The sequence below is a fragment of the Vicugna pacos genome, chromosome 31 (assembly GCF_048564905.1).
Source record: "Vicugna pacos chromosome 31, VicPac4, whole genome shotgun sequence".
Lineage (NCBI taxonomy): Eukaryota > Metazoa > Chordata > Mammalia > Artiodactyla > Camelidae > Vicugna > Vicugna pacos.
The window spans coordinates 21,544,772-21,568,610 of record NC_133017.1 but is presented as its reverse complement, the minus strand read 5'-3'; the positions used below and the strand labels follow the sequence as shown (position 1 = coordinate 21,568,610).

General features: G+C 46.9%; 2 protein-coding genes across 5 annotated transcripts in view; one reads left to right on the top strand and one right to left on the bottom strand.

The window, feature by feature from the left end:
- Window positions 1–493: 493 nt before the first annotated feature.
- Window positions 494–11,795, bottom strand: DOK2 (docking protein 2). Of its 3 annotated transcripts, XM_006203262.4 has the most exons (5): window positions 4,716–6,121; window positions 3,458–3,739; window positions 3,145–3,226; window positions 2,049–2,233; window positions 494–1,600 (listed from the first exon to the last, which is right to left on the bottom strand). In XM_006203262.4, exons 1-5 carry the CDS (start codon window positions 4,776–4,778, stop codon window positions 980–982), a joined length of 1,233 nt encoding a protein of 410 aa, XP_006203324.1. In that variant the 5' UTR covers window positions 4,779–6,121; the 3' UTR covers window positions 494–979. The 3 variants fall into 3 exon arrangements, 2 of the variants coding, with proteins under 2 accessions (XP_006203324.1, XP_015093826.1); XM_015238340.3 differs by lacking the exons at window positions 3,145–3,226; window positions 3,458–3,739; window positions 4,716–6,121 and adding an exon at window positions 11,594–11,795; XR_012066098.1 differs by lacking the exons at window positions 494–1,600; window positions 2,049–2,233; window positions 3,145–3,226; window positions 3,458–3,739; window positions 4,716–6,121 and adding exons at window positions 10,387–10,833; window positions 11,594–11,795.
- Window positions 11,022–23,839, top strand: part of XPO7 (exportin 7) — a 73,075-nt gene continuing 60,257 nt past the window's right edge. The window contains exon 1 of one of the 2 annotated variants that reach the window (XM_072952718.1): window positions 11,022–11,171. In XM_072952718.1, the coding sequence (XP_072808819.1) occupies window positions 11,154–11,171 (18 nt within the window). In that variant the 5' untranslated portion in view covers window positions 11,022–11,153. The remainder of the gene's footprint in view (window positions 11,172–23,839) is intronic. The other variant, XM_072952719.1, reaches the window with a different exon arrangement.

Below are 23,839 nucleotides of genomic sequence, written 5' to 3'. Positions count from 1 at the left end.
ATAAGCAGGTTTTGATAAGAAGAGTGTGTGCAGGGCCTGGCCTGTGGGGACATGAGATCCGAGGGCCAATGGGGAGCTTCAGAGCAGGAAGGGGTCCCAGTGCCTACATGGAGGAACCCCCTATTTTACAGATGAAGAGGGTGAGTCTCAGGACGGCAAGGGATTGAGTGGGATTAGTCTCGTTTCTGGTGCCTAAGAGGCTCAGTAACTGCCAACTCCTACCTATATTCCAGTCCAGGTTTACACACACAAACAGCTTCCCCGCTATTTTTCTGGCACGGACTCCACCTTAACGAAGAGTCAGAGATGCTTGAACATCTTTCCCAGGGTGCCCTGACTTCTGCAGACCTCTGCCTCTGTGGACAGATGCTTGGGACCCAGAGCAGACCTTGCTGCTGGGAGAGGATGGGTCGGGGTGGCCAGTCGGAGGACTCATCCCCAGCAGGGCTGTGCCTGTCCCACCCCCACTTCACACACTCATGCCATGCAAAAATATTTCAGAAACGTTTAATGCCACGGAGAAGTCCAAAACCTGCAGAAAGCTTCAGTCATCCTCCTGGGCTGTCCCCTGAAGGGGATGTCAGCAGGCTGGTAGCCTGCACAAGCCAAGGAACCGGGGCCATGTGTGGCCATCTTTTTGTCCTCTTCCCCAAATGCCAGAGGTTCCCTTTAGGCTGGGGAAAGAAAGAAGAGGAAGTAGAAAAGGAGTAGGAGGAGAGTGGGTCTCCTCAGGGCACTGTTCCTGCTCTGGGATCGTGACTCACGCAGCAGGCCCTGGGACGGATCCTCAGACCAAACTGAGGCGGCCAAGCCTAGGGTTCTGGAAGGAGCAGAGGGAGGTTCCTGGGAGGCCGTGGCCAGGAGTCCCCAGCAGCAGCTAGAAGAGGAGGCCTCTTCCCTGGCCTCTCACCCTGGCCAGTGTGCACAGGACCACGCCAGCACTGGCATCCAGTGGGGTCCGCGTCTCCTCCACCCCTCATCACTTCGGGCCTTTCTTAAGTATGATGTTGTCATACTCAGTTCCCTGTGGCCAGCCAGAGGCAGAAAAGTCCTTCTCTGCTGTGTAGACATGCTGGACGCCTCTGGGGTCCCCATCTGCTGTGGCCTGCCTCCTCCAGGCCTCACCCTGGGGCTCCTGCGGGCTGTCATACAGGGACAGGGTGGCCACCCCCTCAGGCTCGTCATATATGTGGTCAGGTCGTGGAGGCGGATGCTCCTCGATGCTGTCGTACAGAGGGTCTGCCCGGGGCTGGGGAGGGACGACCAGGACGCCCCTCAAGCTCTTCCCCAGGTTCCGGGCCACTGCATCGAAGGGCACCGCGTACTCCCCCTCCGGGCCCCGCTGCCGGGGGGCAGGCACCGGGATGGTGGGCGACGGTGGTGGCAGTGAGTCGTGGGGCCGGGCGTACGGGCTGTCTGGCCGGGGCAGCACCATGGGCGCCGGGGCTGGCTGGGTTTGGGGCCCAGGAGAGGCAGCCTTCTTCTGGGCAGAGATGGCCTCCTCCAGTGCCAGGAAGATCTCGTTGCCTTGCCGGGTTTCGAACTCAAAGTTGCCCTCCCCAGAGATGCAGCGCCGGCCAGCCTCGAAGGAAAAGGTTACCTGGGTCGAGGGGAGAGGAGATTACTGCCAGGCCACCAGGCGGGGCTGCTGCTCCTGGATCCAGCCCCCAGCCACAAATCTGTCCCCTCCAACTACCCTTCCAGCCAGGAACTGCAAGTCCCCTCCCCAAGCAGCTTCCCCTCCCTCCCTCCATTTTTTTCTCACGAGCGAAGTCCTCGCTCATCTTCCTTCCTTCTCCATCCCATCCATCCATGTGTGAGCCTCCATGATGCCAGCCACCATCCCCCCTCTAACGTCCCCCTACCTCTTCCTTTCCTTTCCTTCCCCACCTCCACCACCGTCTCTCCTTCCCTGGGTCCCTCCTCCCGCCCCTGGGCTGGGCCATTTTCCTTCTGCAGGACTTCAGCCCGCCTTTTCTTCCTCCTCCCATTCTCTCTTCCTTTGAGGGCCCCTTCGCCCTCTCCCTGCCCGCTGCGGCCCCTCTCACCTTGTCCCGCCCAAAGCGCCGCAGGAATCTGTAGGGCCACTCGTACAGCTGGGTGCCCGGCTCAGGGCCACCCCACAGCTCCAGGGCACTCTCCCCAGCCAGGAGCGTGTAGGCGCCCCGCAGCCGGCACCTCTCACTGGCTTCTGTGGGTCTCATGGTCACTGCAAACTTTTTGCAGGGGGCCACTGGGGAGAAGAGAGAGGAGGACGAAGAGGCAGTTAATGGGAAGCAGCTGGCCTGTCTCGACTCCACCCTGCTCTCAGTAAGCGTTCCAGGTCTCCAACAAAAGTATTACCAATGACCCCATGACCCTGCAGCCTGCATCTTGAAGGCTGAGCTGCTCCACGCCAGGTCATACTCCCCCAGAGGCCAGGTACCTCCACCTCCTCCCCCAGGAGGCATCATGCCTGAGCCACATGCACCCTGAACTCGTGCCCACATCCTTCCTGCCCGTCGCCAGAGCCACGGCCTTGTCTTCTCCATCTCATCTCTCACCCCAACCCAGCCGCCTCCCCGATCCCTACTGCCACGGCTGCAGGTGCAGCCGACCCTGCCCTCCCAGCTCTCAGCCCACCCATGCCCTGCTGACGCCATCTGGTGCCCTCCAGCGGGTGGAGCCTGGATGTCTCCCCTGCCCCCGTGTCCACCTGCTCCACACACACACACACACACACACACATACCCAGAGGGCTAGACAGACTGCAAGAGGGGGACTGCCTTGTCAGCAAAAAGCTCCCTTGCTACAGGACACCTTAAATCCACAGAAAGACCATTTTTTACAGACAATTGCTCAGGTCCCAACAAGGGAGCATTCAACAGCAGCGCCTTCACCTGGACCCCTGAGCCCGCCCTTTCCCACCAGCAGGGCCTGGACCAGACCACATGGGTCAAGGGTGAAGGGCTGACATTTAAGGCAGGCCAGCCTCCCCCACCTTGGGCCATGCCGGAAGCGATGCGGAGAGGCTGATAAGGGGGCTGGCCAGGGCCAGAGGCAGCCACAAGGCAGGAAGACTCAGAGGCAGCCCCAGCCCACGTCTCCTCCCCATCACGCCCTGGGGAGAGCACTCAGGGAGAAGAAGCAGGCCCCCCACCTCACCTGTGGTCGTGTTGCTGTACAATTCATTCTCCTCCATGCACCTCACCTTCCTCTGCGGCCCCGACAGCTCCTTCCTCTGGCCCTGGGGAGGAGGCCAGGGACTCACCACCACCATCAATTCCAAGCCCCCCCTCTGGTCCAGCTTCCTTTCAAAGCACACTCAGCCTGTTGCCCCATCTGCATTCTGAATTGGGACCCCCCTACCACCACCACCAAGGGACCACCTCCAGCATCCTGACCTCAGCTCTTAGAACACCTGCCCACAGCAAGCAGCCAGTGCCCCACGCCCTTTCTGCAGCCCCGGATGACTCACAGGGAAGGCCAGGAGGCAGATGGCCTGTATCCAGTCACCACGCTCTGCAGTGGGGGCCGCCAGCAGGTATAGGCGCTCTGTGGTCTCCAGGAAGAAGGCACTGGTGTCCCGGGGGCTGCTGGCCTCCCCACCGGCCTCGGCCACCCGTAGGCAGTCACCGAGGCGGATCACCTTCCTCGGGGCCTCGCCCCGGCGTGGCTTCTCCGGGCCCTCCTGGAGTTCCAGCCGGGCCAGGGTGCAGCCTGACCCGCCGTATAGCATAGCCCCGAATCGGCGCCATTTCTACCCCCAGATGCGTGGCAGGTGGGGAGATGGAGAGATGGTGGGGGGGGGAGATGGAGGTGACAATCACAGGAGACCCAGGAAGGCAGAGAGCATAACAGAGGCCTTAGGAGTTAGAAAGTGTTGGAGATCCACCCCAAACATCCAAGAAAGAGGCCTGGGATGACACAGAGAGGACGCCAAAGGCAAAAAGAGGCACAGCAGTGAGCCCCATGGAGGCGACTGCAGGGAGGCCTGGCAGGCCCAGCCCAGCAGCTCTGAGTCTAGAGGTGGAAAGGCTGTGCATCCTGAAGCCCGGAAGGGGTGGGGAGGGCACCCTGAGGGTCCAGACTGGGGCCCAGCCTTCTCGTCCTGTGTGAGGCCCTAGAGAAGGACCTGTCTCCAGGAGCGTCAGCTCACCCTCCTAAACCTTCCCGCCTCATCCCCTACAAGTTGGGCCATGAGAGACAGAGAAGAACCCTGGGTCAGCTGAGGGAAAGAGGACTTCCTCATTCAAGGAGGCCAAGGGAAGGAGAAGGAAGTTGGACATGCTGGGGCCCTGGCTCCCAGAGACCCCAACTCGAGCTCAACAACAGCCACATGCACCCGGGGCGGCGGGGGGGGGGGCAGGAAAGGAGGAAGGAACCTCTACCTCAATCCCAAATCATTGCCTCCGATGTTCCATTCCCTCCCAGGTGGCCCCGAGAGGAGTCACCACAGCGCAAGAAAGGCGAGAAACAGAGGGGAGCCCTCCTGTACCCGTCCCTCCTGGGGGAGCAGCTGTCAGCAGGGCAGTTTGCCGCCCAGGCTGGGAGGGGAGCGGTTGCCAAGGAAAGAACCCTCCCCAGCTTGTGCTCTGGGCCTAATGCGGCAGACAGCACGTCCCCACCATCCCATGAGGGTTGTGGAACATCCTGGGACCTCCTCTCCTCCCCAGGAGTTTCTAGCAGCTCCCCAGCCCCTCGGCCTGGCCCCCACCCAGCCGAGCTCTCCCTACCTTTCCAAAAGTCTGCTGCTGCTGAAGGTACAGGAAGCCCTGCTTTACCGCCGCGTCCCCCATCCTCCCACCACCCCGCGCCCCTGCGCCTCAGCCTGCTCCTTCCACTCCCGCCTTCTTTCTCTCCTCTCTGCCCTGTGTTCCCCCTTCTCTCAAGTTCATTTCCTCTCTGCCTAGAGTTTTCTGCACTATTCTAGTCTGCTCGATGACGACAGGCCGATAGGCCCTGTGGTTTCTTGCGCTGTGTGTGTGTGTGTGCGTGTGTGTGTGTGTGTGTGTGTTTTTCTTTTTGATGAGTTTCACGTTCAAGCTTCCTGCATTTTCAGTGAGTGAGAGAGAACTTCCAAAAAGCCAAACTCCAGTGCTTCAGTGAGCAACAGCTTAGGGACAGGGGCCGGCGCAGGGAGTCACCCACACAGAGTGGCTGACCCACTAGAACGGAGGCCCAGGAATAAAATTCGACAGTAAAACCGGTAGCCAGAGGCCCCCACGCTCAAGCTGGATGCTCAGCATGACGGAGCAAGCAGAGAACTTAGAAATCAAGCAGCCCAACTCCATCATTTGAAAAACGAGGAGACGGGGGGAGGGTGTAGCTCAGTGGCAGAGCGCTGGCTTAGCATGCACGGGATCCTGGGTTCAAGCCCCGGTCCCTCCGTTAAAATAAATTAATTAATAAACCTAATTCCCCACCCCCACCAAAAGAGCCCAAAACAAATGAAAACGAGGAGACTAACAGAAACAGACTCACAGACATAGAAGACAAACTCAAGGTTACCAGGGGGGAGGGGTTGGAGAGGGATAAATTGGGAGTTGGGGATTTGCAGACACTAACTACTACACATAAAATAGATAAACAAGAAGGTCCTACTGTAGAGCACAGGGAACTATATTCACTACCTAGTAATGGCCTATAATGAAAAAGAAGATGAAAAGGAATGTACATATGTATAACTGAATCACTGTGCTGTACACCAATATTGTAAATTGACTATGCTTCAATTAAACAGAAAAAAATTTTTTTAATGAGGAGACTGAGGCTCATGAAGGTCTAAGGGCCACCAAACAGGAACCCAAGTCTCTCAACTCAGTAGGAGCTGAGAGCACACACCCAGCCCACTGGACAGGTGAGCCTCACCGCTACTGTTTCGCCTGTGGGAGCCACTCCCTGCCCACCACCACGACACACACCTACACCACCTCCTTGAGGTTCTAGAGGCATGTACGTCCCCACGATGAAGCACACTACGCTCCCTGAGCTCATCTCAAGCGTCAGAGTTCACCTTCTTTCCAGCCTTTGTGAGAGTTATAAAGGCACTTGAGTTCCATCGGGAGATTATCTTCCTATGTTACAACAACAATCTCTTCTATTTAAAAAAGAAAGGAAAGAAAGAAAGAAAGAAAGAAAGAAAGAAAGAAAGAAAGAAAGAAAGAAAGAAAGAAAGAAAGAAAGAAAGAAAGAAAGAAAGAAAGAAAGGAAGGAAGGAAGGAAGGAAGGAAGGAAGGAAGGAAGGAAGGAAGAAAGAAGGAAGGAAGGAAGGAAGGAAGGAAGGAAGGAAAGGAAGGAAGGAAGGAAGGAAGGAAGAAAGAAAGGAAGGAAGGAAGAAAGAAAGAAAGAAAGAAAGAAAGAAAGAAAGAAAGAAAGAAAGAAAGAAAGAAAAGAAAGAAAGAAAGAAAGAAAGAAAGAAAGAAAGAAAGGAAGGAAGAAAGAAAGAGAGAGAAAGGAAGGAAGGAAGGAAGGAAGGGAGGGAGGAAGGAAAAGAAAAGAAAAGGAAAGGAAAGGAAAGGAAAGGAAAGGAAAGGAAAGGAAAGGAAAGGAAAAGAAAGGAAAAGAAAGAGGCTTGAATAGTTATCAAAAGTGCTTCATAGTGACCAAAACTCCAGGCATACACTATCTCCAGCCACATTATCCATCCCTGGAAGAAGGAAGGGCAGGTATGAACACACCTGTTTGCAACTCTCCTGAGGTCACAGGGGCAGAGGAGGAAGTACCCGGACGCCTGGTCTTTAATTCAATGATCTTTTTATTGCTGCCTTCTAAGTGGATTCCATGCAAGAAGACACATTGCTTTGGGGAACTCTAAGCTCCCCAAAGAATATTTAATCTAGAGCCAGATGGTTTAGAGAAGCAGTTTGATGGAGGCATGGCACAGAAATGTTGGGGAAACCGGAGAATTAGATCAGCACTCTTGGGGTAACCCCGTAATGCATGCTTATGTGAGGGAGCTGTTTCCTCTCCCACAGGGGTTCGGTTGTCTTGGAAAGGAGAGCAGAGCAGTGCCCCGCTCAGGCCTTCTGCTGGACATGCACCAAAACAGCTCTAAAAGATGAATGCTACAGCTCTGGGAGGAGAGGGCTGAGGCACGGGAAGCTCACCCACTCAGCCCTGCTGCCTGGATTTGAACTGGTGGATCCAGAGACCAAGGGGGAACCAAGGATGCTGGTGTGGGGGAAAAAGGCTCCTTGGGAAGTGGTTAGGAGCATGGAACCGGGCGGCCTATTCCATCTCTCTAGTCCTGTAGGGGAGGCAGCGATACCTGGGAGCTGCAAGGTCTGTGGCCGACAGCTTCGTCTCCTTATGGAGTGGGAAGAGAAGGGCTTGTAGGGTCATCCTTGGAGGGGTGGGTTGCCTTTCAAACTTCAGTGTGCAGATCTTGTTAACAGTGCAGATTCTGATGCAGCAGGGCTGCAGCCAGACCTGAGATGCTGATGTCACCCTGGGGCGACCAGACGTGACTTTGAGTAGCGAGACAATAGAGGATGTCCCCCCGCCCCCACCCGCCCACTCATCGCTTTTCCCTAAGGTAAACTGGACACATTCCACTCAGAACCACTAGGGGGCACTCGAGCTTGACAGATTACTCGGAAACTATTTAAACCTGGAGGCCTGAGCCCCAGTGCTTCAGACACCCCCATGCCATCCTTTGCCTGTGGTAGCTGGAGAAGTTCTTTGCCCATGGCTATTGCCTGCAGCAGGAGTGAACTCAGAGCAACACCCACTTTTCCTGGCAGGACTTGTGGGAACGCCTCGATGGAAGTACTAACCCTACCACCTTCTGTCTGGCCACAGGCAAACCCTGTGAGCAGGGATCTAGAAAGCACAGCTCTAAAACACAGCAGAGGGACAGAGAACCCGAGGCCCTTCGGTCACCCAGGCACCAGTGATGGGAAGAGAAAGCATCATAAAGGAAAGGGTCCCAGTGGTTTACACTGGGGCACAAATGGGGGTAGGGGTGCCCCTGGGCTTCTCTTTGCTTTTATTGGAAAGGGATGCCCCACATCTCGTTTGTGCCTCAGTATAAGCCACCAGGATCCTTTCTTTCACAATGGTCTGTCTCAGCCAGAGTCAGGAACCATACAGATCCAGAGACCACAGCTCCAGGAAATTTGCAACTTTTTGTTATTCTTCTCATCAGTGATTAGCAACTAAATCCTTAACACAAAAGGGCTTCTGAGTTTGTCTTTGGAGGTAAGAAAGGAAGGAACAGAAGTGACTGATTCCTTGGGCCGGCCTGGAGACTAGGTAACCCCCATATGATGGATAGATGGGGGCAGCTACCCAAGGGGTAGCTCTGGGCACATAATAGGAAAGGAGGTATGAAACGGGCCAGGAGCTGCTGTGGGCCTGGGAAGGATGGAGGACTGAGCACAGAAATAAGTTAGCAGGGATTCATTAAAGATCCCATCCCTGCCTCCTCCCACTGCAGTGGTTCCAGACTGCAGGGGAGGAAAGACAACCCCAGTCTCTTGGATTTTATTCTTAGTCCTCACCCTTTCTCCACTAAGTGTATCACTTCTCCCAGTACTAAGAGAGAACCCAATTCTCTGAGATGAAGGGCTTATAATGTAACATAATAACATAATAATTATGTTACTTAACATTGGCACAATACTTCAAATGCTTTATGTTCTCAAACGAGCCCCAATGTACCAGAAAATTAGACTGAGATAGGAGGAAATTAATTAACTCAAAAATTATTCTTTTGAGCATCTACTCTGTGCAGAGGTAGAAGAAACGGAGCATAAATAAGACATATAGAATCTGTTTTCAGTGTGGTTCCTTTCTAGTTGGAGACTCAGACAATGAGAACAATAAATATGTAACTAAATAGTTTGGGACTGACAGTGACCAGTGATGCAAGTATGACAGTGATGGGGTCAGGAGACAACTTTCAATAGAGCCATGAGAAAAGCCTCTCTGAGGAGATAACAACTGAACTAAGACATCGAAGATAAGAGGGAACCAGCCACTTAAAGATCTGAGGGGAAAACATTCCAGGCGGAAGTTCCTTCAAAGACCCCGAGGCAGGAACAGCTGGCGGTGAGAAACTGCAAGAAGGGCAGAATGGCCAGAGCATTGTGAGCTGGAGGGGACACAGGAGAGATGAGGTCAGATCACACAGCCTCTTAGGCTTAGCAAAGATTTGGAAGGTATTCTAAACGTAACGGGAGGCCACTTGAGAATTTTGAAGCCGGGGCATGAACAATCTGATCTATGATTTTAAAAGGATGTTCTGCCACTATATGGAACATGGATTATCAAGGGGCAAGACAGGAAGTAAGGAAACACGCTGGGAATCTATTATCAGAGCCCAGGAGAAATGGGATAGTGGCCTGGACCAGGGTTAGCAGTGGTGATGAAGAGGAGGCGCCAGATTTGGGCATCTACTGGATAGAGATTTAATAGGACTTGCAGGTGGATTGGATATGGGGGACTGTTAAGACACAAGGAATCAAGGTAACTCCTGGGTGTTTAGTTTGCACAACTGAGTGAATGATGGTATTGTTTACTGAGCTGGGTGAGACAGAGGGAGAGAAATAGATATGGGGGAGGGCTGTTGGTGGGGGGTGGCTTGGGGTCTGTTATTTCTACCCTAAAGGCAAGCAGGGAATTGGAAGGCTGCATTGTCACTCCACGAAGATACCAAGGAAGCACCTGACCCACCACCCCTGCTCTCTCCCCTCAGGGAGCTAACATCTGGATACCGGAAGGTTGTTGGAAGACAGAAATAGAAAAATCCCACATATCAGGGGCTAGGCTTGCCAGAAGCTACAGTCTAAAGCTCTGACTCCAAATTCTTCTCTGGGAGAATCTAATTGGCAGAGCCTAACTTGCATACAGAACCCTAGCTGCAAGGAAGTCTGGGTAATGTAGTTTTTCGGTGCCCTACCTCAGCAAATCAGGAAGACACACTCCGAGGAGGATGAAGGTAGAAATGAATGCTGAGCACAGTTTGCTCCAACCACAACAGAAAGTGTGTATTATTCACTACTATCATCATTTCCGTCGCACGTGGTGCCCCTAGTCAATACAGACTTCAAACAACCAATACTCTCAGCATCCAGCTAAAATCTAATCAGGGGGCCTTGACTGGAAGCCAGAGTGGAATCCAGTGGAAAACAGGAACCAGCATTATCTAACACAGACAATTCCTGGTGGGAAGGACTGGGACTGGCCTCAGCAGGCAGGGCCTTACCTGATCTGACCCAGAGGGATGGTTCCTACTCAGACTGAGCCCGGGGGTCCTAAAACCCCTTTATCTCTCCCCACCACCACCTTTCCCAGCTTCTGACCCCTCTAAAGGAGGCAGCCTAGACGACTAGTTAAGCCAAGCTGCTGAGGGAGATCTGAACTGTGCCTTCTGCATGTTTCCATCATCACCACTACCTGGAGGCTATTTCCATGAACGTTTATTGCAGAGAAAGGGAGAGAAACGAAAACAAGGGGATCACTATTTGGGCTGCTGGTAAAACCCAGGATCAGAGAGCAATGGCTGTTGTCCACTGGAGCAGAAAGCCAGAAAGACACAAATTCGGCCGCCGCCGACAGCGGAAAGTAAAGAATAATGCAGGCGTCCTAAGGTGGTCCTGAGGGGGTCGGGGCTGTGGCGCACCGGAAGGCCCCCCCGGAGTGTAGCGTTACAGCGGCGCGGAGGCAGCGGGGTGGGGGGGCGTCCGGGAACGTCCTGAAGACACTCGGGAAGCGAGGCATCCGCCAGGTGCAGAGGTCTGGGTGGGGACAGGTCCCGGCCCCTCCAGGAGCCCTCACCAAGGCGAGGAGCGAAGGCAGCGCCAACTCCCGCTGCAGGATCTCCGCTGCCCATCGGAGCGAGCGCGGCCCCTTTAAAAACCATGTAAACAAAGCTTTGTTCCCCCGGCCCCCTCCCCTCGCGCCCCCCGGCCCGCTCCTTCCTCCACCCGCCCCCCGCGTCCCCGGGCCGCTGACGTTGCCGCGGCTTTACGCCGTCCCGACGGCGCTGCGCATTCTCCAACCGCGGCCCGGGCCGCCCGGGCCTGCGCAGCCGGGCGGCGCTACGCCGCGAGCGCAGCGCGACGAGCCCCCAGCGCGCAGGCGCAGCGGCGACGGCGGCGGCGGCGGCGGCCCGGCCGAGGTGCGCGCTGGGGGGGAGGGGGGCCGGAGAGGAGCATGAATGGAGCAAAATGGCGGATCATGTGCAGGTGAGAGGAGCCGCGGGGGAGGGGGCGGCCGCGGAGAGTGGGGAACGGGGGTGCACGCGGCCCAAGGGGCTCGGGCAGGCTCGGGGCTCGCCGGGCCCGCGGCGCCGCCACTCGGGGCTCCGGAGCCGCCGCCCGTCCCGGAGCTCTGGGGCCTTTCCCGCCTCCCGGGCCGGGGGCCTCCTCCATCCCCTCCCACCCGGTCCCACGCCTCTCGCGCGGGGCTGGAGGTTTGGGGATCCGCGCCCCGGCGGGCACAGCCTACGTCCCTTATCAGTGACTGTCCTCCCGCTGGAGGGAGGCCTCCCACAAGTCCTCAGTGCCCCCCAAGACGGAGGAGAGAGGGAGACCCTTGGCCGACTCTGTCCTGAGGGGGGGCTGCCCCCTTGCACCCGCCGGCCCCAAACGAATAACAAAAAGAATACCTCGCACTGATAAACCTCGCTCGACCGAGTCCTTCCCGCCGCCTTCCTCTTCGAGCCCCCGAATCCAAGGGACCCCCCTCGGGCCTCCTTCCCCCTCCCACGGTTGCGCCCTTCACTCCCGCACTCCTGATCACACAGCCTGCAGGGCCGAGCTCCCCAACCTCCAAAATGGGTGCTCAGGCCTGGGCCCGCCCTCCCTTCGGTCCCCCTATCCACAGTGAAGGAGTTGAGTGCCCACACCTCCTCTGAAACGCGGGGTGGAGGGGGTGTGTCTGAACTGAGAGATGCATCATTGGGTGCAGACGTTGCTCTGGAGGGTCCCGATCGGGCCCAAGAGCAGACCCGGGCGTGCTTTGGGCCCAGGCCACTTTTCTTCAAAGACATGGTACAGGCCCTCGGAAGGGACAACCCACGGCAAACCTCATAGTAGCTGGAGGAGTCAGGGTTATCCCTTGCAAACTCAGAAAGTTTTTCCTCCCTGTGCCTAAGATCTGATATTTTTATGATAGATATTGTAAATCACAAATCTGTTGTCAGAAACCTTCGGATTATTCTAGGTAAGAGCACAGGTTCTGTGTTGTGGGAAGTAAAGAAGTAGGATAAAAAGTGTCGCCTAATTTCGCATACTGTATAGTATCATTCCTCAAGTAAAAAGGATGATCTTATTCCTAACTTTATGCCTACCTATGTCTGCAGGAAGGTGGAGTGGTGTGACTTCTATCAGTTTCTTTGGGAGAGATGGGACTAAAGTTCTCAGGCCAGGGATCAGTAAATCTTTGGAATGTGAGGTTCAAGTTATCAGGACAGAATTATATCAGAAATTGCAACCACAGATGGAAGACCACAAGATTTGTTTTTTTTAAAGCCGGTATCATGGGCTAATTCAGAAGTAGCAATAAACTTGATACAAGGTGGTAATAGTAATAATAATGGTGTAGCACCTTGAGTTTTATAGCAGCCATTTCTAAGAAGCGTGAAGGATTTTTATGTGATTTTTTTTTCAATTCTTCCATCCTAAAAAAGTAGATAGGCAAGAATTACTTCTGTCATTTTGAAGAAGCAAATCAAAGCACAGAACTGGTATGAGATTTGCTTTGGGTAAGGTAAAGTGGATCAGAGGCTTTTGACTTTGGGTCCCGTGCTCTTATCTACTGAAGGAGAAAAAAAATAGTGTCCATGTGCATTCCAGAACATAGTTTGAACAGATAGCCTTTCTGAATGATGCTTTGGAAGGCAGAGTAAGTCCCCATGTACTTTTATGAATATACATCTGTTTTATCTCCTGCAGAGAAGTATCTCTTAATGTGAGCTCTTCCACATTTTGAACCAAAAGGTTGTCATTCCGCACCAAAGGAAAGTCATGGTGGGTGAAAGCAATCTTCATAGCATTTTTGTCTCAGAGGAGGATCTGCCTTATTTTTAGTAAGGTGATGTATTTCTCCCACCCAAAAAAAAAAAAACAAAAAAAACTACCAAAGTAAGAATTTATTTACTTTTAAAAGCAAAGAGGATTATGCCAGTCCAGTATTTTGTTTGACTTTTGAGAGTTGTAGGGTGTTACTCTCTAAATGAGTGGTCTTTATAACAGCAGGGTGAGTTTGTGAGAGAATTTTTTTCTGTTTAAATAGAATGGAGTGTATTGCTTTTCTTTGTTAGACTAAAGTATTTTTAGTATTGGATGCTCGGAGACTTTATTGTAGTAGAAAATCTTCCCAAGAAAAAGATAAACTCTCCCCTGTGTGGAATGAGTGAATAAATGAATAGATTGAGGACAAATCTGAGTGTGTTGAGGGGGAATACTTTTCTGAAAACACTTCTGGAACATGACATTTAAAAAGGGGTCTATTAAAAAAAAGGAGTCTTATCACAGATTCAAGACAGTGGTTATTTGAAAGTTTCATATGTAATACTAAATAGTTGAGTCATTATGTATCTCATACTTTTCTGAACCACCAGGGTGAGCAGTTTTTTTGACACTAAGCGTCATATGATTCTCCTGCTGGAGTCCTGAGCATCTCTTCTGATAAGTGTTTAATGAAAGTCACAAATCGGTAGTAATGGAAAAATTATAATATTTGGCTTGTCTTTTAGCTCTGTGGATATCATAGACAAGCCTTTTTCAAAGAGAGGCTTGTAAGAAAGTCCTTGTTGTGATGAGTGTCTAATTCTTGGTCTTAGGTGACCTTATCTTACATCCACCATGGAGGCAGTGATTGATGGTGAAAAAAAAAAAACTCATTTGTATTTATCTTCATAAAATGAATGCTCCTTTTTTTTTTTTAAATCTAAAGTTAGATGAAGATAATGAGGATTCAGTATTTTCACTTACTGGCTAGTTATTGCAAAGAAATGAAGATGACTCTTAGTGTACAGTGGTAATGAAAAAAAATTAAGAAGGACCAGATGTTAGCTTTAATAGGCTAGCTGGTATTCAGGATCTTGAGAGGAAAAGGAAAATATATACTATCATTATATATTAAGTAGATTGCTTAATATATAAGTATATGTAACTATATTAAAGTAAAATTATTAATATAAATAGTAACATAAATGAAGGATAATTCTGGGTTTTTGTTGGATTTATCATGTTATGCTGGGCCTTACAGAGACTCTTAAAGTATTACTTACTGGACTCTGCATTATGACGATGTAATAACAGAAAATACTGTTTTCAGATAGTGATATTTGTTTAAATATTGACCACCAGTGTAATTCTAGGGAGTCAAAGAATCATTAAAACTGGTAGGTTAAATTTTAACAGAATGCAGAAGTTTAGCCTGATTATAGCAAAAGATAGTTGTCAAATTTAACTTTTAAAAATATGCAAGGAAACACAAGAAGAAGACCTATAGGTGGTTCATTTTGCGAAGAGAATTCTGTACAACTTTTGAGAATTTTAAATGGGAAAAAAAAACAGTTCTGTAACTTTTTTTCTGTTAAGCTAATACAGTAAGGCTTAGTGTGGACAAGGCCCTTTGCTGTGCTGGGCACTGCAGAGGACTCAGAGCTGAGAAAGATACTGGAGTCAGACTGCTGAAGTGTCAGATTCTGATATGCTCCTCAGGCAGGCTTCAGAAGTACAAACAGATACAAGAACTGAGACGCTGATTTCAAAACATGCTACATTTGTGTCAGATGATACTGGGATGGCTATATCCCTTCACCCCATCTACCTCTTCTGTGGACTGCTACAAATACTATGTCTGTATTTTAAAATAATGTATTTATAGGTACTTAATAATTCTGATTTAGTTTACTTCCTCTTGTGAGAAAAGCCTTCAGAAAAATTAAGGTTGTGTATATGCATGTGGTATCATTAACACTCATTCAATAAAACAAAATATATTCCTGTAATGGAATCTCTGCTTTAGATGGAGGTAGGAGAAAAGAGCATAAGAAGACCCCTGTTCTGTATCTTACAGATAAATTTACTTCCATTTGGTCCAGAAATTGATGTTCATAACCACCAGCTGTATTTTCTTTTTTCTTGGTTGGGTTTCGAAAGCAATATTGTACCACAACCTTCCAAGAAGGGAAAGTTGCCAATTTAAACTGATAAGCTAATGTCTCCGTAGGTACAGCTAACCGAGGCTACTCTGCTCACTCAAAATATGTAAGGAAGATAGTATTCAGACATTGCATCATTTTTATTTTAAAACCAAACATGTATTATCTCATAGATTTTCTCAGTCAGGGATCTGGGAGTGGCTTAACTAGAGGGCTCTGGTTCAGGGTCTCTGTTTGCCCGCAAACTGTCAGCTGGGGCTGCAGTCAGTCTCAAGGCTTGACTGAGGATGGAGAGCCTGTCTCCAGGCTCATCTGTTGGGAGGCCTTGGTTGGTTACTTCCCGGCTGTTGGACTGGGGGCCGCAGTGCCTCACTGGCTGTTGTCTGCAGGTTTCAGCTCTTCACTATATGGACCTTTACTAGTTCATAATTTTTTTAATTGAAGTATATTTGATGTCCTGGTATATGATTTTTAAGAGCTTCTTTTCTACATTATGTAATGATGTCTGCTGAGTATAAGTGACCCATCTTGTTACTGTTTTTTTTTTTAAACCTCTTATTGAAATATACCCTTAGACAGATACAAAAATCATAGCTGTTCAGCTTGATGAATTTTCACAAGGCGAGCACTCTTTTGTAACCAGCACCCAAATCCACAATATTTTCGGTGCCTCGAAGCCCTTCTGATGCCCCCCCTCCATAACATCCTTCCTCCTAAGGATGACTACTAGCCTGCGTTTGATTTTAAAATGTCCTTGTAGAAACCCAGCTGAGCAGGGCCTGTCCATGAGAGCTTGAACTTTAAAGCCAGGGGGGAGGCGCAGTATAGAGCAGTGGTTCTTCAGCATTTGCGGGAGTTGGTTTGTTTTGGGGTGTTTTTTATTTATTTATTATTTTTTTTTTTGAAGTGTAACGGAAGCTGTGTGCTCTCTAGGGAGGAAAAATATACCTACATAAAAATTTGCCTACAGTTTCAGGCCATTCATGAACTTCAGAACCAGAGTTTAAAGTTATATTCCTTCTTAGATGAAATGTTTACCGCATTTTCTTTAGAAACTGATTTACCAGTCTTTCTCTTTTGACTTACGTGAAAAGCTAGTTCATTATGACAGTATGTGTTCTTGGATAGTTACATGCAGGCTGAATTTTAAAATATTGAGTTTTGAGGATGATTAAAAACAATTAATGATTATTAAGCGTCTAATATCCTGTTCTTAGACACATACAAGATGCGACATCCTATTTTCAGGGGCCTTGTGTGTTAATTGGAGAGATGATGACGAGCCTAGGTTGAGTTGTGAATTTGTGATGAGACATTGTTTTTGTCAACATGTCCCTGAATGAAGGTGCTGTTGCTCCCATTACCTTTTTTTACCCATTCCAATACATCTGAGTTCACGCCTGACATTGGTAGTGACTCACAATGGCAGGGAATTCTAAATGGAGTGAGGTCACATCAGGATCTTGGGGAAAGGAGGAGAATTATCAAAAATTGAGTCTCAAGTATGTCTGATATTTGCATCCCTGACTCTTCATTCCCTTCATATAAGTTCGTGTGCATGCGCACAGAGATACACACACACACACACACACACACACACACAAACATTGCTGCTACCATAAATGGGAAGGATGTGTTTGAGAGAAGGCACAATGGAAACCCCATGCTAGCATTTATTGGACTTCTAGGTGCTTGCCATTTTACACAATCTCTAATGCTCACAGTAACTCTAAAAGCTCGGTATTATAGAGGTAATAGTAATACACCGTTCCTTGAAATAGGCAGAGGAAAGGACCTGGTGTCTCTGGAGGACAGGAGAACTGTTAGAAAATTTATGTGATGGTTGTGTGGTGGTTATTGTACAACTTACTGGTGTGGGACCTTGGTTGGGGGTAGCGACAGAGAGGTACCAACATTTATGGAACATCTGTTATATGCCAGGCACCATGCTAAGTCATTTAATTGGGCAACTCATTTAGTCTCCTTGAACCTTGATTAGGTAATCTGTTAATCCCTTACACTGTTAACATTCTGGCTGGGACTTCCAATTGTCAGCCTTGCCATTCTCTCCCAGATAAACACCGTGTTCTCAATTCATATGGACCTTACTGTAAATTTTCCTGAAATATTTATGCTCATACTAATATTTCCACTTCATCTCTCTTAAATACACCTTCCTCTACCCCACCTCCCAATTTCTTAACTCCCAGTTTTGGGGTTTTTTTTTAGGAACTGATAGCCCGTAGCTCTTCTCACAGATTGAGCTCTGCTATCACCGCAATAATAAGTGAAGAGCTCTCTTAGACAACAAGCAGTGAAAGATGTTTTCTTTTCTCTTCTTTTCTTTTCTCTTTTTAATGGAGGTGCTGGGGATTGAACCCAGGATCTCGTGCATGCCAAACGCGCGCTCTACCACTGAGCTGTTACCCTCCCCCCAAGACATTTTCCATGGCACAAGAAGTTGACATTATTAGTCAGATATTGATGCTTGTAGACTGAAAAATAATTCTGACACAAAACTCCCTAGGTTTAAGCCTCTCTTAGAGAAAAATTAGATGAAAAACTCAAAATGCTGTCCTGTAAATATGTCTGAAAACAATTAGATTAATAAAATATCCTTTATACTACATCAGGAAGTTGTAATCCTGTAGCTGTGGTGGCCTTTTGATTTTTAAGTATATGAATGTATATTGGACACAAAGGCTAATCTCTTTTCTATTTTGGATGATAAGAAATTATGATATATGAAGGGTTATAGTCTCAGAAAGAACTGAGAGTCATGCTGGACATATGCCTTATGATTTGGTTAAAAGGGGGTGTATTTAAGGCCAGAAATAGGAAAAGCAGTTTTTAAAATGAGTTTTTCCAATTCTGTTTAGAATTGTTTGCAGAGTTTTGAAAGCATGTGTCTGGCAAATCATTTCAAAGCTCAATTTTTTTTAACGAAGTCACCTCCACTGATTCCTGAATTTAGGATTTTATTTCTCTCTTCCGAAAGGACATTGTCTAAAGTCAAGCATGAAACTTAATTTGACTCCAGGAACCTGTAATAGTCTCTGAAAAGAATCTGGGAAGTCACGTGTGTATTTCACACATCTGTACTCAGCCGGAAAAAAACAACCCTTCCCAATTTTGCCCAATATATAGTGACAAATTATTTAAAATGCTATTTACTTTGTGTTAGAAGGTGATTTTTTTTCATTAATCTGTCATTCACCCATCTGACAGGTCCCTGTAAGATCTTATCAAAAAACTAGTCTAGTATTTTAAAAGAATGAATAAAACTTACTAGAAAATGGGACCTTATTTTCTTTAGTCTTAATATTCTGAGTTGATAATGTTGTTCCAGAGTTGAGCAGGTTTCTTCAAGCCTTTGTAAGACCCATAACAAAATGTTTTTAAACAAATTGAATCTGCGCAACAGAGTTGTTTTTGATGTTTTGTTTTGTTTTAGTAAGGACAGTATCCCAAAGGGGTTACAAATGAAAACTTGTTTTAATATAAAGGATTATTTACTAATTCTTGGAATCCTGCATTTTAATCTAACTTGAAATACATGTTCCAAACAGGAAGATCAGAATGTTGTGAACAGGAAAGGTTTTCAGTTCACAGAATTCTTAAAACCTGTCCATTCAAAGTTCTTTGAGTTGGGTTATATTAATGTGCTTTATGGGTCCCATCAGCAGTGATTATGTGAGACTTGAGACTGACTTAGCTATCCCCCCTTACTCATCTCCTCAAATTTAAACAGCACTTATGAAAGTGAGTATATCAGTTCATAGAGATTGTATGGGTAAATCTGATGCCAGTGGAATCAGATCATCTTTGTACAGTAAATAGCATCCATTTAAAGTATACAAATTGACAGGTATATACCAGTGACTCCTTCACCACAATCAAAATACAGAATGTTTCCTCCTAACTGCAGGCTACCCCTCCCTCAACCCTCAGCCCCAGACACCCCTGATCTGCTTTCTGTCACTGTAAGTTAGTTTGTATTTCCTGGAATTTTATATAACGCACTTACTGTGTACTCTTTTGTCTTTGACTTCTTTCACTCAGCAGTGGTTTTTGAGATTTCATTCAGGTTGTTGCATAGTATCAGTAGCTGGTCACTTTTTATTGCTGAATGGTGTTCCATGGTATGAGTGTACCACATTTTATTCATCATTCACCCCTTGGCAGGGGCACTGGTATTGGAGCTGTTTCCAGTTTTTAGTCCCTGTGAATAAAGGGACTATAAATATTCACATGGAAATCTTTGTGTGGACATAAATACTCTTTTCTCTTGAGTTAAGTACTTACGGCAGAGTAGCTGGGTCCTATGATAACTTTTTGAAGAAACTCTCAATTTTCCAGTGATTGCGCTATCTTGTCTCCTCGGCAGTGTGCAGTAGTTCCGAGGGCTCCATGTCTTCACCAGCCTCTACGATTGCCGCTCTCGTGGTAGCTCACTGTGGTTTTATTGGGCGCTTCCTTGATAACTAGCAGTGTGGAGTACCTCCTTCTGTGCTTGCTGACCTTTCCTGTGTCTCAGAGGTTTGCAAACCAGGCTAGTGGTTTGGCCCCACAGCTTGCTTTTGTATGATCTGAAAACTGAGAAGTTTTTACATTTTTAAATGGTTGAAAAAATCTAAAAGAATAATATTCCATGACACATGTTAATTACATGAAATTCCAATTTCAGTGTTGATAAATAAGAGTTTTATTGGAACACAGCCACGTGAGCCCCTTTGCACACTGTCTGCGACTGTTCTGTGCAGCCGTGGCAGAGCTGAATAGTTACAGCCTGCTGGCTCACAGAGCCTAAAATATTTACTGTCCGGCCTTCTAAAGAAAAAGTTTGCAGACTCCTGGGGGTATGTCCCCTCAGATCTGTTGCCTGACTTCTGGGTGGAGGAAGGCTAGCCCAGTATGGTTCTAAGCTAAGCCCAGTTGGACAGAAACCAGATCAGACTGGGTACATTTTGTTGACTGGCATTTCTGCTGCACTGTCCGAAATGGTAACCACTAGCCCCATGCCACATGCTATTTTAATTTAGAGTAAATTGATTTAAATTAAATTAAAAATTAAGTTCTTCAGTCAGCTGACCGCATTTCAAGTGCCCGATAGTCACATCATGACCACCGTATACAGATATAACATCTTTCCACTATCATGGAAATTTCTGTTGGACGGTGCTACTCTAGAATAAGAGAAACGCCACAGAACCAAAGGTGTTGGGTGCAGAAATAGAACGTAGGTTTTATAGAATTGCTTTCCTGGGTGCCTATAAAAATCAGCTAAATCCTCATTCTCCCGGGTGTGTGAATGCAAGTAGATATATTAAGTAATTTATTTAAAATTACTTAATATGTCCGTGCTATGAGCCTATGATGTGTTTGTTCTCTTAACCAGGGGAGTGAGAGGGAGCAGTCAACTCATGAAAGAAATTAGAATTTTACTGATAATAAATAGTGTTTTAGAGACTTTAAAAAAGTACCCTAAATGTATTCTCCCCCAAAGCACTTTGCAAAAACAGTCCTTCTAAAATTTCCATGTGTATGTAACTGTTTTACAGGTAAGAACGGAAGGAGAATATTGAAGAAGGTATTAAGCCATAAGATCGCTTATTCCAGGAGCTAAGTCTTGATATACCAACAATTCTGGTTCCCTTCAGCTAATAATTTTAAAATATTATTGACCTTAAAGTTCTTCGTAATTATAATATTAGCTTTGAAAATAACCCAGAAATATTCTAAATTAAAATGGTTGAGGTGGCCTATTTTAAGATTGTATTTAAAGGCTTTCCTTCATCTCAGCAAAAACTTTTTGTGATTCAACTCTTGGGAGTAGGCATAACTGATTCTAAATAATGAAGTGGCAGTCAAATATAAAATAGTCATCCTACTCTTTGGCAAAAGAAAAAATTTGTAATTACGGTAGTGAATGCATTATTTTGTTCTTTAACATAAATGGACGTGTTTTGTAAGTTTTTGGTGATTGATTAGTCATGTCAGTATAACCTACCCTAGAAATAAACGTTTTGCTGAAGTAAGAAAACCAATACCCCAGCCAACACTGAGAAAGCGGCACGTGGGTGTTGTAGTGATGTTCTTGTATTCGGAAATAAGGAGGTATGTAACGGGTGATGTGTGGCGTCAGTGCCCAGGGACTTGGATAGGCAGAAATATATACCAGTAGGACTAAGAGTGATACATGCAGTGTGATACGTGTGTGCATAGAGCGTAATGAGACGTGTCAGTCCTCCCTTGGAGAGCCAGGAAAGGCTTCTTAAAGTGGTGAATGCTTAAGCGACATCTAAAAAGACGTGGTGTCCTCCAGGTTGATAAGTGCATTCCGGGCACAGAGAATACCGTAAGCAAAGCTATATGTGTTCATGGAACATTCCAAGAAAGTAAAAGCAATTAAATACTGCAGCTGTGTAGGAGATAAAGAAGAGCAAGGTGATAAAGGAGACTAATGGTAAAAGGGACCAGAACCTAAAGAGCCTGTTAACATCTTAATAAGGAATTTGGACAGTAGATGTGTAGTTGAAGGTTTTTAAGTAGAAATGACAGAATAATCACATCCCTGTGGTGGTGGTATAGAACATTGACTGGACATGGATGAAGTGGAAGACGAAGCGATAGTCTGTGCAAGGAATAATTGGGACTTGAACTAAGGTAATTTAGCTGTGAGCATGGAGGATAGAAGACTGATATGAAGGAGGCTGTACTGTGGGGCTTCGTTGACAGTTGAATGTGTAAAGTGAGAAGGCAGGCCCCCACATTTCTAGGCAGCTAAGTTGAGAGTGATTGAATAAACAGGGTGTTGGAAAAGATTGTAAGGTCAGTCAGATTTTGAGGTGCTGGTAAACACTTGAGTGGAGATATCCACTAGGCATTTGTTTACCTGTTAACCGACTTGGGTTGGAACTTACCTTTTCATAGTAAAAGTCCATTTCAGTCACCTTCAGATGTTGTAAGTACGTAAAATGTTAGCTGCTTACAACATACACCTGTCATATTTCTTAAGTCTTACAGCAACTGTAAAAGTTGAGTGAATCTCTGATATTTTATTCTGGTTTATTTGCTGAAACAGCCTTAGATTGTGTTACCGGCGGCTGGAGTGATGCCCTTCTGACAGTCGGCGGTGAAATTGGCATGCGTCTAATGCAAAAAAGAGGTCCTGTTTGAAGGAGTTTGCGTAAACCTTACAATGTTGACAACTCTGGCCATCAGTACCTCTTGAATACCTTTATTGTTAAGGCAGTGAAAACTAACATCTGCTTGAACTTGAACTAAATCTACACCCTTGGTCTGTTTTGTCTCCCCATCCCATTTTTAACTTTTGGAAAACCAGATTAGTTTTTCTTTATCCTCCATCGTAACTAGTGTTTAAGGGGTATCCAGAGTAGACTTCTTATTTTAAAACTCCTGTTTCTTCTACTGGAGGATTCTTCTAAATTTTCTGTTTCGCAATCTGCCTGGTCTTCCTTATTTGCTGACTCGACCAGTTCTTGGAAAACATTTTTCGTAAATCATATAATAGTGTAAACTTAAAAGGCAAATTGATATTTTTACAAAACTGTTAAGGGGAAAAGCGATTTAGAATTCCAGAGAATCAGAACACCAACATGTATAGGGCATGTATGCCAAAACTTCTTAAGAGACATTTACTTAAATTCTTTTTTCACTTTTTTTGTCAGAGGATAAATATGGAACTCTAAATTCCTTCTTCTCTGAATCAGAGTTCAGGGTTCCAAGAATAAGTATTTGTGATTACCTTTATCTTACTTCTTTTAATGTTCTGTTTTGAGTTTCTTGAGCTTTTTTTTACTGAGTCTTCTGAAGGAGTACATGCAGTGTTCAGGGTTTTCTCATGGGAAAAGAGATAAGGAGAGCTGAGAAGCTTTCTTCTGAATTTTTAGGCCAGTAAGAAAACTCTCTGTTCTCTTTTATGCCTTAAATCTTCTTTCACTGTTACTAACAAACTTTTAAACATTTATTGACAGTAGTTGGACTGCTAGCCAATAGGCCATAGGAGATGCTGTCTTAAGATCTCAGAATATTAAATCTTAGGGAAGCTCAGAAATTACAGGCTGTTCATTCTTGATAGCTGTGATATAAAGTATAAAGACATAACATACAAAGTGGGGGCATTCAAGGAGAGTTGGCTGTCCTGTGCATTTAATATACACAGTGACTTCTTTTAGGGAACCAAAGATGCATTTCTGTAGGGCAAGAAAGTATTACTTGGCATGTGATGTACTATACTGCTTTACTGCCAGGGTTACGAGTGTACATGACATTCTGAGGTTTTAGAACACAAATTGAAATGTCTTCCTCCTTTGGCTGGATTTTATGACTTTATCATGGTTACTGTTTAATAGATGGTGTGCTACAGTTTGAAAATTCCTCTAATTCAAAGGATTCAGGGCTATATCTGGGCACACCTGTGTATGAGTTCCCCAGTCACATGTAAGGTTTGTTTAAAATTGGAATACTGCCCTGACTCCTGTTTTTAAACAGACAGCCGTTTTAATGATGTACAACAGAAGCTTGCTTCGTATTTAATACTACATTTTATTTACGTGACTGTATTAAGAAAGCATTTTAAAGCCAGTTTAACATTTTCCCACCAAGTCTACTGTTTTTGTTTACCCACAACTGAATATTTAGAATGTTTCACTTGTGAATACAATAATTACCTTATATGTCCATGGTAATCAGAATAATACTGTTACCAGGTTAATG